General features: G+C 46.6%; 1 protein-coding gene across 1 annotated transcript; it reads left to right on the top strand.

The window, feature by feature from the left end:
* The first annotated feature begins 2,645 nt into the window (after window positions 1-2,645).
* LOC131096006 (baculoviral IAP repeat-containing protein 5-like) lies at window positions 2,646-3,709 on the top strand. Its single transcript, XM_058044221.1, has 4 exons — window positions 2,646-2,759; window positions 2,844-2,944; window positions 3,075-3,192; window positions 3,421-3,709. Exons 1-4 carry the CDS (start codon window positions 2,646-2,648, stop codon window positions 3,499-3,501), a joined length of 414 nt encoding a protein of 137 aa, XP_057900204.1. The 3' UTR covers window positions 3,502-3,709.
* The last annotated feature ends 9,351 nt before the right edge of the window (window positions 3,710-13,060 follow it).

Below are 13,060 nucleotides of genomic sequence, written 5' to 3'. Positions count from 1 at the left end.
GTGTGCTCACCTCCACATTCCCCCAGAGGCTGTCTCATTCCCTTGCAGTGATATCTCCTTTTTGTTCTTCTCCCCCTCCCTTGGCAGACCTGCATGGGCAAGGATGTCACCCTTCACTTCTCTGCAAGCAACCCTGCTATGCTGCTCTACCAGAAGTTTGGATTTAAGACAGAGAAGTACATTTTGGATTTTCATGACAAGTATTACCCTTGGACAGCAAGAAGTGCAAGCACGCCTTCTTCCTCAGGCTGCGGCGCTGAACTCGGGGGAGCTCTGGGGAAAAGCCCAATCCATCCAAAAAACCTCCACCAGCTTTTGGTGGAGGATGTTGGCTGCCACAGGAGAGCTGCAATACGCTGGTGTGTTTATCCCTAGGACTTTGGATGTCAGCAATGTGTGGAAAAATGCAATCCAAAAGGATTGATTCCTGTGCTCCAAGGGGAGAGACCTGGAAATGCCAACTAGGGTACACTGAAACCACTGGAAAATTGAAATTCCTTATTGGGGAATTTTCCTGCCACCGTTACTTTGGAGAGCCTCATTAGCAAACAAAAACACCAAACAAAAAAGTGTTTCTCACTTCAGAGGGGCCCCATGGATTTCAAGTTTTGAAACCTGTCCAAAAAATGTTGCAGATCTTTTGTCTCCGTTTTTGTTTATTAGCAAAAATGAACACCTAAACTTAAGCCATTCAGTGTTTCTGTGGTTTGATTGCATTGTTAGGAACTGTCTTGAGTCTGTGAAGGGAAATAAGGTATTGGTGCCTCTAGCTGGATGTTAACCTTAGGAAAGTTCTGCCCATACCAGAACCATAATCCTGGAACCATGTTTCAGAAATACTGAAGAGTTTGTGGATTCCTGTTATCCCAAGTGCAAGGCTCAGAGGAGACACCTTTGTTTTGCCCCTTCCCTTGCCCTCCTTGCCCCGTGCTCAGTGTGGTTCTTGTAGCGTGCAGTGTTTTTTGTTCAGGAACAGTGTCAGGTGGGTTTGTGTCTAGGCAAGGCAGGGCACCACAGCTGCCAGATCAGCTCTTTGGAATCCTTCCACCTCTCTGTGGTTGTTGGGCTGCAGATCAGCCCTTGGGCACACCTCTAGCCTCAGAGCAGCCTCACAGGCTCCAGCACCCACCTCCTCCTGCTGGCAGAAACCTAGAGCAGAAGTCAGTGGAGATGTTTGAAATGCTGATTTGTCGAAGCAGTCTGCTTGCAGCTTGGAGGGAGGAGGAGAGGGCAGAGGTGGCCCAGATCTAGTTCCTGGAAGCACCTAGGCTCACATAGCAAAGAATAAATAGAAATAGCCAAGAATTAAAAAATACAACCCCAAACACTTTCTCTGGTAGTGGCTCTTGCCTTTTTCCATGATGTAGCAGATTCTCTCTCTGCCTGATGTTCAGTGCAGATGAACAGAAAGCTGCACAGACCAAAGGCCAGGCTGGGCATTTTAACTACAGCTCACGTCCATTGGTATGGTCCTTTTACATCCAGCCCACAGAGAGGTACACACCAAATGTGACTTCTCTGTCCTCAATGTTCTGCGTACCTGCTCGCCACCTGACTATAGCAGTAATTGCCTAAGTGGAGTCGTCATTTTGTAAGAGAAGAGAAAAGGGACACAAAGTCTTCATTTTAGTAACAGAAGAGAAAGGGACACAAAGTATGTTTTAATGTAGCCAGTGTCCATCATCACCAGTACAAAACCCAGTGGCAGTGGAAAGGAAAACCTGCCCAGCCAAGGTTTGTGCGCCCAAACATCCATGCACATTTCTGTCTGTTTCATGACTGTGAAAATTTTCAATGTTCTTAATGTTATGAGTTAGCTGGACTTTGAAAGAAAAGAAATATATGTCTTTATGAATGGAATTAAAGCCCTTTCCCTTGGAAAAGCTTGTCTGTAGTCATACTGTTTGTTAAGGTGTCTCTCCATCATCTTATTTCATTGGAGTCTAGCAAACTCCAGTATGGCCCTGAGAGGATGCGTGTGGGCAGCTGACCAAGGCAAGAAACCCATTTCCCTACGGGCACCCCCAGAGAAGGCACACACTGGCAGGCCTTAGCAAGCTCCTCCTTTCCAGACAGAATTAAGAAATACAAAGTAGTCTGAAGAAGATCATGGTTCTGCATTGTGTTCTCAAAGACGACCATGAAGATCTTGAGGACCATCTTGCTCTGTGGCTTTGTGTCTCAGGGACTGCCAAGTGACAACGCTGTTATAACAGCCCTGTGACACCTGCTGAGTTGCAGCCAGCTTGTTTTATGCAGGTCCCTCGTTTAACCCCAGTTCCTCAAAGGCAGTGAGGTGATCCTCGGGGCGGGAGCCGTGGCTTTGTAAGGGGTGAGGTTCTAAGGTATGTAGTGAAACAAGCGGACGAACGGTGTTCCCAGCCCTCTGCTTCTCTCTGGTGCCTCGGGAGTCTGGCTCAGAGGCTGCGATCAGTCCGGTCACCCGAGCTGCGCTTGAGGAGCCAACACCGCGCTGCCCGAGCAGCCAAGCACCCCTTACCAAAGCACGGCTTTCCCGGAAATAAAGGCGGAGCCTTTCCTAAGGGGGCAGCAAAGCCCAGGTGTTTCCCTGAGCTCTGATTCGCTGCCACAAGGAAAAGGTTTCCGTTATCCTGGCTGCCGGGCGGAGCCGTTTGAGCGGGGTCATGGCGGGCCCGGAGCTGCTGCCCGAGGGGTGGCGGCTCTGCTTCCACTCCGTCCGCGCCGCCACCTTCCACAACTGGCCCCTCACCGAGGGCTGCGCCTGCACGCCCGAGCGGGCGAGCGCGGGGCCGGGGCGGCGGGAGGGGAGGGGAGCGGAGCGGAGCGGGGCCGGGCGCTGACCGCCTCCCGTGTGCCCGCAGATGGCTGCGGCGGGCTTCGTGCACACGCCCAGCGAGAATAGCCCCGACGTGGCGCAGTGCTTCGTGGAGCTCGAGGGCTGGGAGCCCGACGATGACCCGCTGTGAGTACCGGGGAGATCCCTCGGCCCCCGCTCGGGGCAGCCGCTGGCGGCGACCGAGAGCGGCTGCGTGTGGCTCCTTGGGAGCTGCTGCCTCGTCTTTTATTTTCTCTTTCTTTTCGCCTCTTTTCAGGGAGGAGCACAAAAAATACTCTGCGGCCTGTGGTTTTCTTTCTCTTCAGAAAGAACCTTCTAACCTGACGGCGCTGGAGTTCCTGGAGCTGGAAAAAACGCGAACGAGAAATGCACTTGTACGTACACGGCATCTGGGCTTTGAATTGTTCAGCCGGGCTCGTTCCTTACCACAAGGCTTTGTGTAAAGTGCTTTGTTGTACCCAGGCTCGGGCTGGATCAGCCGGTGTGCTCTCTCCTGTTCTCAGCCATGCTTTATGCAGGATGTATCCTGCTTTCTCCTCGAAGCTGAATGATGCTCCACTAAGTGGTAGACAATAGCATCATATTATTTTTACTCTTTGCAGAAAAAAGAGGTCTCTCAGAAGATGACCGAGTTTGAAGATAAAGCTAAGATCCAGCGCTGTAGGATAAAGAATCTGGCCTAGACTGCTGCAGCTTCATAGTTGCCAGTTTTTAAGAGCGCACTTTGCAGGCTTAAGGAAAGCAGGTTCTGAGATCAAAAGCTAAGGGGTGCTAGAATAATCAAACATCAGTTGAAAGAAGTAAGTTAATACTAATAGCAAACTAATAAAATGTGAGATGATAGCAACATAACCATGAAGTCTGGCTTAATCAGATAAAGATACCTGTTCATCCAGCTCCAACAGCGAAACAAAAAGATTATTTTCTCTGAAGAGGTAAGTTAACACCCTCTGAACAAAAGCATTTCTTGTTTAGGCCTGAATTTAAAATCTATCAGCATTACACTGCTCTACTGACAGCTTTAGACCAGCTGCCTCTCAACAGGTCCCATTTCATGAACTGACCTTGTTAACAGCAGCAAAATTCAATGTAATAGTGACTTCACAGTCATCTTCAGAGATAGTGGCATAGTTGATCTAAAAGGAAAGAGCAGCCATTAGTAGATCTTAGCAAAAAACCCTCACAGAAGTACTTTAAAGAATAATTCTTGCTGATGGTGTTTCTTGTGCAGCCAGTGCACAAAATCACACATGTGGCCTTTGCCTCCTTGTGATATTGTACCAACACTTTCCATGTGAATGTGAAAGGGGCAGGTGTGTTTTGAGAAACTGGAAATTTCATAACAACTGAAACACCAAATGAATCCAAAACTGTAATAAGGCTGCATTTCATGGAAGTTCAGTTATTCTCCAATGAGGTTTCGTAGCTGCATAAAAGGCTGTGTTGTTCTTGGGACTCCCAGATCCAGGAGAACTGGTGGCTGCTTTAGTGACACCAGTCTGTACTAAAACTTTGGTACCTTTGTGTATCAATCCTTGAGACACTACTGCTGGCAACAAATCTATGGAAGTAATACAAAAATGAGTGCCCAAGGGATTGTAAAGAGGTGGAATGAAGATTATATTGCAGCTGGTTGAGAATTTTGAGGTAAGGTTGATTATATTTCTAATCCACATGAAAAACTGAAAAAACAGCATTAAACCCAGATAGTTGGCATCTGCTTTGAACCATTTGTTACTGCTGGGGGCATTGCTTTTAAGACAATAAACTGACACAAGGCCAAGAAGCAGCAGGAATAGCCTTCCCCAGACTATTTTATATTCTTCAGGCCTATCCTTTTGAAACCTCTAGCAGAGGAAACAAGTTGCAATGGACTGTATCTCAACTCTATTAAGCAGATAGTCTCTTACAGTTGCACAGCAGCTTCTGAACAATCCTGGTGCACAATAGGTCTCAGTGAATATAGAAATTAGATAGCAAGTATCTACTGGAGTATCTACTCCTTAGGAAGGAGTCCTAGAAGGTTCCCACCTTCTTAATATATAAAAGCAGCTGAGCAAAGGATTTCTCACTCCCCTTACAGCTCTTAGGTGAGAGAATGGTAATTGCTATTGGAAAAAAAAGCAGAAAAAAGTCTTCAGAAGACTGACCAAAACATGGAACAGCCAAACAAGACATGACACACAGGTCAACATCTAAAGTAAAGGGAGACATTTACTTTTCCAATGTTTATGTAGCAGCCACAATAATCTTTCCATGACCCTCCATAGGAAGATATTACTCTCAAGCTCCTTCCTACCTTTCCCATTTGAGGTTCTCCAATCAGTTTTCTGAATTCAGGGTTGTTCTGGGCATAGCTTCTTACATGAGCACAAACATGATCCAGCTGTTTTCTCCAGTAACCTGTTCACAGGGAGAAAAATCCTTAAAATGTAATTAACACTCCTACTAGTCAAGTGATGGAAGATTTAAAAGATAGCACAGTTTCATTGAAATAAAAAGATAATCTGTAGAAAATTCATCTAATCATGAAAATGAGAAGGAACTTATGCCCTAAAAAGCCAGGTGGAACACTGTTTTATCTGTAGTTATAATTCATCCTTATGGACCCTCTATTCACAACAAAGCCATGTCTTGGAATGATCCTTAGGAGTCAAAACTGGTTCTGTGTGAAGGGAAAAATCTCACAACATTCCAGATCATAAGAAAAGAAAAAAAGCAAAATATTAAAATTAAGAAATTATGCATTATTGAACTGATTTTTAGTTGATTTGGGATAATTGACAGGGAACAATAATCCAAATCTGAAAACTGCAAACACAGAAACTCAGGATACACAACATTGTGTAAATTATCCTCCAAATGAATTCCTTTCAATTCTATATGTAAGAGCATATTAAAAGCTTAAGCATTCCTGCTCTTTTGCCTGTCAGGATTGCTGGGAGAGAGTCAGCATTCCTTTATCCTGATAGAGGGCGCAAAACATGAGGGGATGAATGTGTCTGGATTAAAAACTCATCTTAAGCCATTTAGAGCTTTGGCACCTCCTGTCCAGGCAATTCCAGAGCTACATTTTGTTTTCATCAGAGAAAAAAACAAATGGACTTGTTCTCATTTTTAACTGTTTGTTTTCAGGATCTGGCTGATTTTCTTTTTTAGCATCCTCATGGTAAATACAGAGTGTGATTCATTTTGTTGTAAATAAACTGTGTAGGCTTGGTAACCTCATTTAACTTACACAATGCAGCTGCTCTGACCTTATCCTTTCCCTCATGTTAAATGAAGCTTAAAACAGTGCAAAGAGACCAAGCCAGAAGGAAAGTGCTGCTCTGGCTTTTACAAGACAAAGCAAGAGCACAAGGAGTTTTGTTCTTGGAAGACTCAAGGTTGACAAATGATGCTATGACAAACTAAACCAACAAATCTTACTTGTTAAACAGCTTTAAATGAATAGAAAAAGAAGGAACCACAGAACAACATAAATTGTTCCCAAAAACTAACACAAGCTGAAAGCAGATGGTCAGGAACATATTCTTGCATGGTTGATGTTCTATTAGATCTCATACCTATATCACACTGATTTAGCCTTTGTTAGAGTAGAAAAAGGAAGTTCTTTGTAAAGTTTACCTGGTAAATGTTTTGGTTCCTGTTCAAAACAGACTGAAAGTACAGCAATAAAAGAAATACAGTATACACCAGAGGATTGGTGTTTTGGTACTTCTGTTGTTTGCCCCTTTCTTAACTCTAATATTTTTTTAATCTTCACACATGAAAAGAAGGTTAGTTAATAGTTGATATGGTCAAGAAATAATAACCTCCACCATTTTATTTAATCACTTGCATTTAAAAACTTGAATATCAAATGTCTGACCTATTTTGATTTAAGAATTAATGGTCATATTTGGAAGAAATAAATAAGATTTTCCTGGGTGATAGTGCATTGTCTTGTTGATATAGATAGTTTCAAGCCATGTATACTACTCAGCATGAACTGACTGTAAGAGACATTTATTGATTTATGGAATGAAATAAGTTCCTCAGTCCTTGGCAGGATCTAAAGCAGAATGCATTACACAGTGCAACTTCAACAAAGTTACCTCTGCTAAGGGGATAAAAGTGAAAAGAATTCAAAAGCAGCTCAGAATTTCTGCCCAACTTTTCTCAGTGACAGCAGTTCTCACTCACAGGTCAAGAGCTGTACTTCTGACAAAGATATACAAATATTCAGTGTGACTTTGCTTTTTTCTTGGCACTATTAGGGGCCAATCCTGTTTTATCTCTGACTAAATTAGGCTCCCTGGCATGTTGAGTCAAGTATTTCCTACAGTGATGCCTAAGAGAACATGTCACATTTCAGAGGAAGGGAGGAGGAAAACAGATTTCCCCAGTGATTATTTTAAGAATCAGAGTCCATCTGAATACAGACAGAGTCAAAAGAGGAATTTCTAACATCCATTAACAACTTTTACTACTCAATAGCAAATTAATTCTGGTAACAGCCTGAGGCATTGGTCATCTGATTGCTGAAGAGAGCTAGATGAGAAAGTGGATCCAAAAGAGTAACTGCTCCTCTAAACCAGGGTTTGGTGCTGTAATGATTTAAAATTAAGTCATCCTATGGATTGCCCAGCTGGAGTGAGGTTAAAGACAATTTTGCCCACTGAGCCATTTATCAGGTCCCTAATTAATACTGATGGACTGTCTTCAAGGGTTTGGGTTCCAGAAAGCTGAAGATTTCTCAGGATTGTAAAACTAAAACCTCTAAAAATGGCAAAGCATTTAATGACAGCAAGCAGCCAAGTGATTCCACAAAGAACAAAGTTGTGGAGGGATAGAATGTAAGAGAATAGTGCAGAAGGCAGTCTCACACCTGAGGAGTTGCAGCTGTACTAATCACGAAAGATTAGGAACAGGCCTGCCCTTAATAGGCCACAGCTGTGTCCAATAATGATGAGTGCTACAAAAGAGTGAGTTAGCTGGGTGAGGAGAGAGCTGGAGTTTGTTGGCTGTGCTGTGAAGAAGGAGGAGTTAGTGTTGTGAGGAGCTGCCCATGAGACATCACCAAGAAGGTATGGGAGATTTACAATAAGATGACAACACAAATTGACCACAAAACTCACTGTGAATGAAAGTTCTCTGTACTACTGATACTGCTCCTGCTGTAGTCTGTGAGAGGAAAGACTCTTCAATGAGTAATGTTTTTGTAATCCTGTTAAGAATCCCTTCCTCTAGTTTAGTTCTCTTTACTTCTGAAGCTTCTATCATTTATTCCACAATAGTACTCCAAACAAGTTGCTCGTGTAGATGAGCTTCATCATATTTTCAGAGCTCTGATCCCCTGTGTCTCAGAGTTTTGTTTATCAATATCCCTGCAGGTGCCATCACAGCTCTGGCTGAAGTTCACATGGGAGGCTGCTGGGAAGTGGGAGTATTCAGTGGTTTCCAATTCCCATACAGGACACCTGCACAGGCTATATAATGACAATCCTGCAGCTGACCCATGATGGCTGGGCCACGGACAAAGTGTGGACAGCGTTTGTTTATCTCTCTCGCCGCATCTGGGCGAACTGTTTCCAGCCTTGTGGTGAAAGCACATACCCCTTCATATCAAATTTAGTTGGAGACAGCCATGGGGAGTACACTTAATTTGCAGGAACTTATCAGGCTGTTGTGGTTTCCATCTATTGCTTGTCACAATAGTTTCGCACCCCCAATATCCACAATATCCATACCCTGTGTAATTACAGTAACTTTTTCCTGAGTTGGAAGCAGTGCACCAGTAGGTCTGAAACAATGTCTTTTCCTGAAATTTGGGGTGCCCTGTATGTGAGGGAAAAATGTCTTTTAGCCTGAACTCGAAAGATGGGGTGTCTGCTGTAACAATTTCTTTGATGACCCCCTCACCTGAGAGATGGCGTAGAACCCACCTGAATGGCTGGTGAGGGTAATGTTTTGTGTCTGCCTGTCCTCCGCCTGCTAACCCTAGAAACAAGATCACACAGAGATACCGTTGCTGGTTTGATTTTGATGGTGCGAGCTTCTCAGGCAATGTCAGGTTGCTCGGTGGTCTTTCTCTCTTTCCCGGTAGTGGGGCATATGGGTTGCGGGGGCGTCCAATGAGCCAGTCCTGCAAACAACATCTCACAATTCTCATGAGTTTCACTCTGAAGGTCTGGTTTAATAGATATGAGTGGACACCATTTAATGTCCCCATCTTTTTTAACGGCCGCATATCCCCGCCCCGTGAGCACTAGTCTCCAACCTTGTTCCCACTCCCCTAGTTCATTTTTGATCACAACCCGTGGGCCTTTCTCTAGTGCTCGAGTGGCCCAATGTCTCTGGGCAGGACTGTTTGTTTCATCCACCCTACGGAATTGATTTAACGCTAGTAGCGCAGTTGCTTTATGCATGCCTGGTCACTCGGGGAGATGGTATTGGTGAAGCCTTCTGTGTTTGCTAGTACTTCCAGCTTAGTTTTCAGAGTCTGGTTTGCTCTTTCGACGATGGCTTGTCCGGTGCTGTTGTATGGGATGCCATGTACCAAGGCAATTTTCCATTTCGAGATGAATGCTTGGACCGTCTTTGAGATGAAGTTTGAGCTGTTGTCTGTTTTGATTTGTTTTGGAACTCCAAGCCATGCCATGGCTGTTAGCCAATGTTGGATGGTCGCTTTGGAATCGGTCTTGAGATGCCGTGTGGCTACAATCATGCCGCTGTACGTATCTACAGTAACTGCAAGCCATGCTCAGGGTCTCAACAGCTGGCATTGTGTAAAGTCTGTTTGCCATATTTCTGAGGCTTTGAGGCCTCTGGGGTTGACGCCACTTGACCACAGCGGCAACTTCTGGCAGTGGGGGCACGTGGCGACGACGTGCTTTGTGTCAGTGGTAGAAATCCCGCACTTTTTCGCAAGCACTTTAGCTCCGATGTGAAGGGATTCGTGCAACTGACGAGCTTCTTTTAGTGTCCATACGCCTTTTGCGGCAGTATCAGCCTTGTCGTTGCCAATTTGGTAGAATCCTTTGATCGGGTCATGGCTGTTGACGTGCATGACTGATATGGTGCCTTTCCTTGAATAGAGTGCTTTCTCCAGCATCCTTGCCACTGTGGACAGTGACACACCTGGTCCGGACATGGCTAGGCAGAGCTTGGCTACAAATATGGAATCAGTCACAATGTTAAGGTGTTCTTCTGGGAACAGTCCGCACGCTAGCACTATGGCTGCTGCTTCAAGCTGTTGGGCTGAAAGCGTGGGGTCGGTTGTCTTGACACATTGCCACTGTTCTCCTGACTGCCATACTGCCACTGCTGTGGAGGTCTGCGATGATGCATCCGTGAAGATGGTTGGTCTTGCCCGCGGTCGGTCGATTACCTTTGGTGGGAGGTCGATGTCAATGACCATGAGCAGCCGAGTCCAAGGGGGTTTTGCCGCGTAGCGAATCTCTCCTCCAAAGCCTGCAAGGGCCATGGCTAGATATTCCGATATTGTTGTTGACTGCGCGGAGAGCTGTTTGTGGAAGGGCAAGTATATCTTGGAAGGTTCGATGCCCAGATGTCTTAGGGCGAGTTTCCTGCCTTTCATGATGAGGCTGCTGAGGCACTCGACTCCCGGGGAAAAGGCACATGACGGTTTCCCCAAGACCACCCATAGTATTGGTTGGGCTTTGTTGGGGGGTCCTTGGGCTAAGGCTCCCACTCCCCCTTTTTTGTAAAGTGGGCATACAGATCGACTGGTGCACTTGAATACCATCTGGTGAGCATGCTCTCTGACATCTGGTGTTTGATGAAGTCGAGCGAGCTTATCGCTTCCGGTGACAGGGTTTTCTGCTCCCATGGGTTCTTTCCTTTCAAGAGGTCATTTAGAGGGTCCATGACCTCGGGAGGAATCAGGATGATGTTGCGGAGCCACTGTAAGGACTCTACCAGCTGCTGCATGTCGTGGAGCGTCTTGATGTCTCGGCGGATTTTCATCTGGGGAGGAGTTACGTAGGAGCTTGTGATTCCCACTCCTAGGAAGGTCACGCACGGTCCCTTTTTTATTTTCACAGTCGCTACCTCGAAGCCATTTGTCTTTAAGGTCTCGGAGATGGTTGATACCAGCTGGTCTACTTGTCTTGTGGATGGTGCGGCGATCAGGATGTCGTCCATGTACTGCATGATGGTCACAGTCGGATTGCTCTGCTGGACTGGTGCTAGCACTCGGTCTACTGTGATTTGGCAGATGATGGGAGAGTTGACCATTCTTTGGGGCAACATTCTCCACTAAAAGCGTAGGTTGGGCCGTTGGCTGTTCGGAAAGGCGATGGAAAAGGCGAACGCTCCTTGTCGTCTTTGTGCGGGGGAATAGAAAAGAAGCAGTCTTTGATGTCGAGCACTGCACAGGGTTGTCCTCTCGGTATCATCGAGTTCATGGGCAGCGAAGATTGTACGGGGCCCATAGGCTGGATTCTCTTGTTAATTTCCCGCAGGTCGTGCAGGAGACGAAAGCCTTCACCAGACCGCTTAGGTATTACAAAGATCGGGGTGTTCCATGGGCTTGTGGAGGGTTCTATATGATTCTTGTGTAACTCACGGCTAACTAGCTCAAGGAGAGCAGTCATTCGAGACATTGACAAGGGCCACTGCTCGATCCACACCAGATCGACTGATTTCCAAGTCAGCTTGATGGGCAATGGCGGGTATGCGACAGTGGCCCTTAGAATAAATTTGTCACCCTAACGTCCAGCAGGGCTAGGGCATCCCTCCTCAACAAGGGTGGACAATCTGACATAACATATGTAGTGAGGGTGATAGTTCTTCCTGGTCCTCTCTCGGTGCAGAGGGTTATTGCTACTGGTTGGGTGCTTTTGTGGGCTCGAGACAGCCCTCCAACTCCGCCCACCATGGGGGCTTCTTCTAGCTTCCATGGTAGAGACCAGTGTATGTCTGGGATGACAGTGACATCTGATCCTGTGTCCACCCAAAAGGGAAGGCAGATGGCCGAGTCGTTGGAACTGTTGTGGAGACGATACACTGCCCACATGATTAGTGGGTGCTTGCCCACCTTTGCGGCAAAGGCCACCCATGGGTCTCGTTCCCATGCTTTCATGGCCAAAGCCACCAAGGGGCCTCGCCCCCACAGAGCTGCTCTTGGTATTCCTGAGGTGCAAATGGCTTTGATTGAGCCATTGGTTGGGCGACGAAGTTGGTCATTCCTTGAGGGGGTTGTGGGCATGGAAGCCCTGTGCCCCATTGGGGGTTGCTGTAGCTGGGCTGCTTAATGTTCCAGGTGGGAGGAGGCTGGGTACGGCCTGGCTGCCCCCTCCCTCTCCCGTTTCCCTGAGGCCTGGATCTGCATTCCTTAGCTAAATGCCCCTTCCTTCCACATGCCCAGCATGGTCCCCTAAGTTTCCCCTGGTGTGGTGGAGCAGCTGCTGGTGGGCATCCTGACTGGGGGCAGTTTACTGCCACGTGGCCTGCCTGGCCACACTTAAAGCATGGCATCACACTGGTTATTGCAGTGTGAACTGCTGCTTGAATGGGAGCTAGGTGTTCTTCCTTTGCAATGTGTCTGATCATGGCAGCAACATTGGACCCTGGTGACAGTGATCTAAAGATGTCTTTGGTGGCTGAGTTGCATTGCTGGCATAGGCAGTCTGCTAGAACAGGACCCTTCGCCTTTGAGGGTAATGCAGAGGAATCTAATGCTGCCTGAAGGCGGTCCACAAACTGAGTGAAGCTCTCATTCTGCTTTATAGTTGACCATGACGATGGTCTGGCTATTACTTTGGAAGCAACACGGATGGCTTCTCGGGCAGCACGGGTTGATGTCATAACCTCATGGGCCCGCAGGCCCTCAGCCTGCGCCTGGGGGGTGATCATAGTGGGGTCTGTGCCCATTAGCCTCTGTATGCTGGAGCTGTGCAGTGGATGGTCTGCCCCGGTTACTAAGGCTAGCTGCTTCACACAATTGTCCTCCCATTTCTGTTTAAAAACGATCATCCCTGCCCCATCGAATATCAGCCTACAAGTCTGTTTGATATCAGAGGGAAGCATATCATCGCCTCCAAAAACGCTGTCAATGAGTGTGGAAACCATGGCAGAATTAATCCCCCTGTCTGAAACCGCTTTAACAATTGCCTGTACATATTTTGGGTTTACTGGGGAGTAGGTTCTTTGATTTCTGCCTGCCCCCCACCACACGGACAGGGAAAACCAGTGTGGCAGGCAGAGCCCACTCCGCCCAAGCCATTTTTATTTTCC

The sequence above is a fragment of the Melospiza georgiana genome, chromosome Z (assembly GCF_028018845.1).
Source record: "Melospiza georgiana isolate bMelGeo1 chromosome Z, bMelGeo1.pri, whole genome shotgun sequence".
NCBI lineage: Eukaryota > Metazoa > Chordata > Aves > Passeriformes > Passerellidae > Melospiza > Melospiza georgiana.
The sequence above is the reverse complement of the archived record's forward strand: the minus strand, read 5'-3'. Positions and strand labels throughout refer to the sequence as shown.

Coding starts and splice junctions, on each gene's coding strand:
- LOC131096006 (XM_058044221.1), top strand. CDS start 2,646: ATGGCGGGCCCGGAGCTGCTGCCCGAGGGGTGGCGGCTCTGCTTCCAC. Junction 2,760..2,843: donor GCGCCTGCACGCCCGAGCGG/GCGAGCGCGGGG, acceptor GTGTGCCCGCAG/ATGGCTGCGGCGGGCTTCGT. Junction 2,945..3,074: donor GAGCCCGACGATGACCCGCT/GTGAGTACCGGG, acceptor GCCTCTTTTCAG/GGAGGAGCACAAAAAATACT.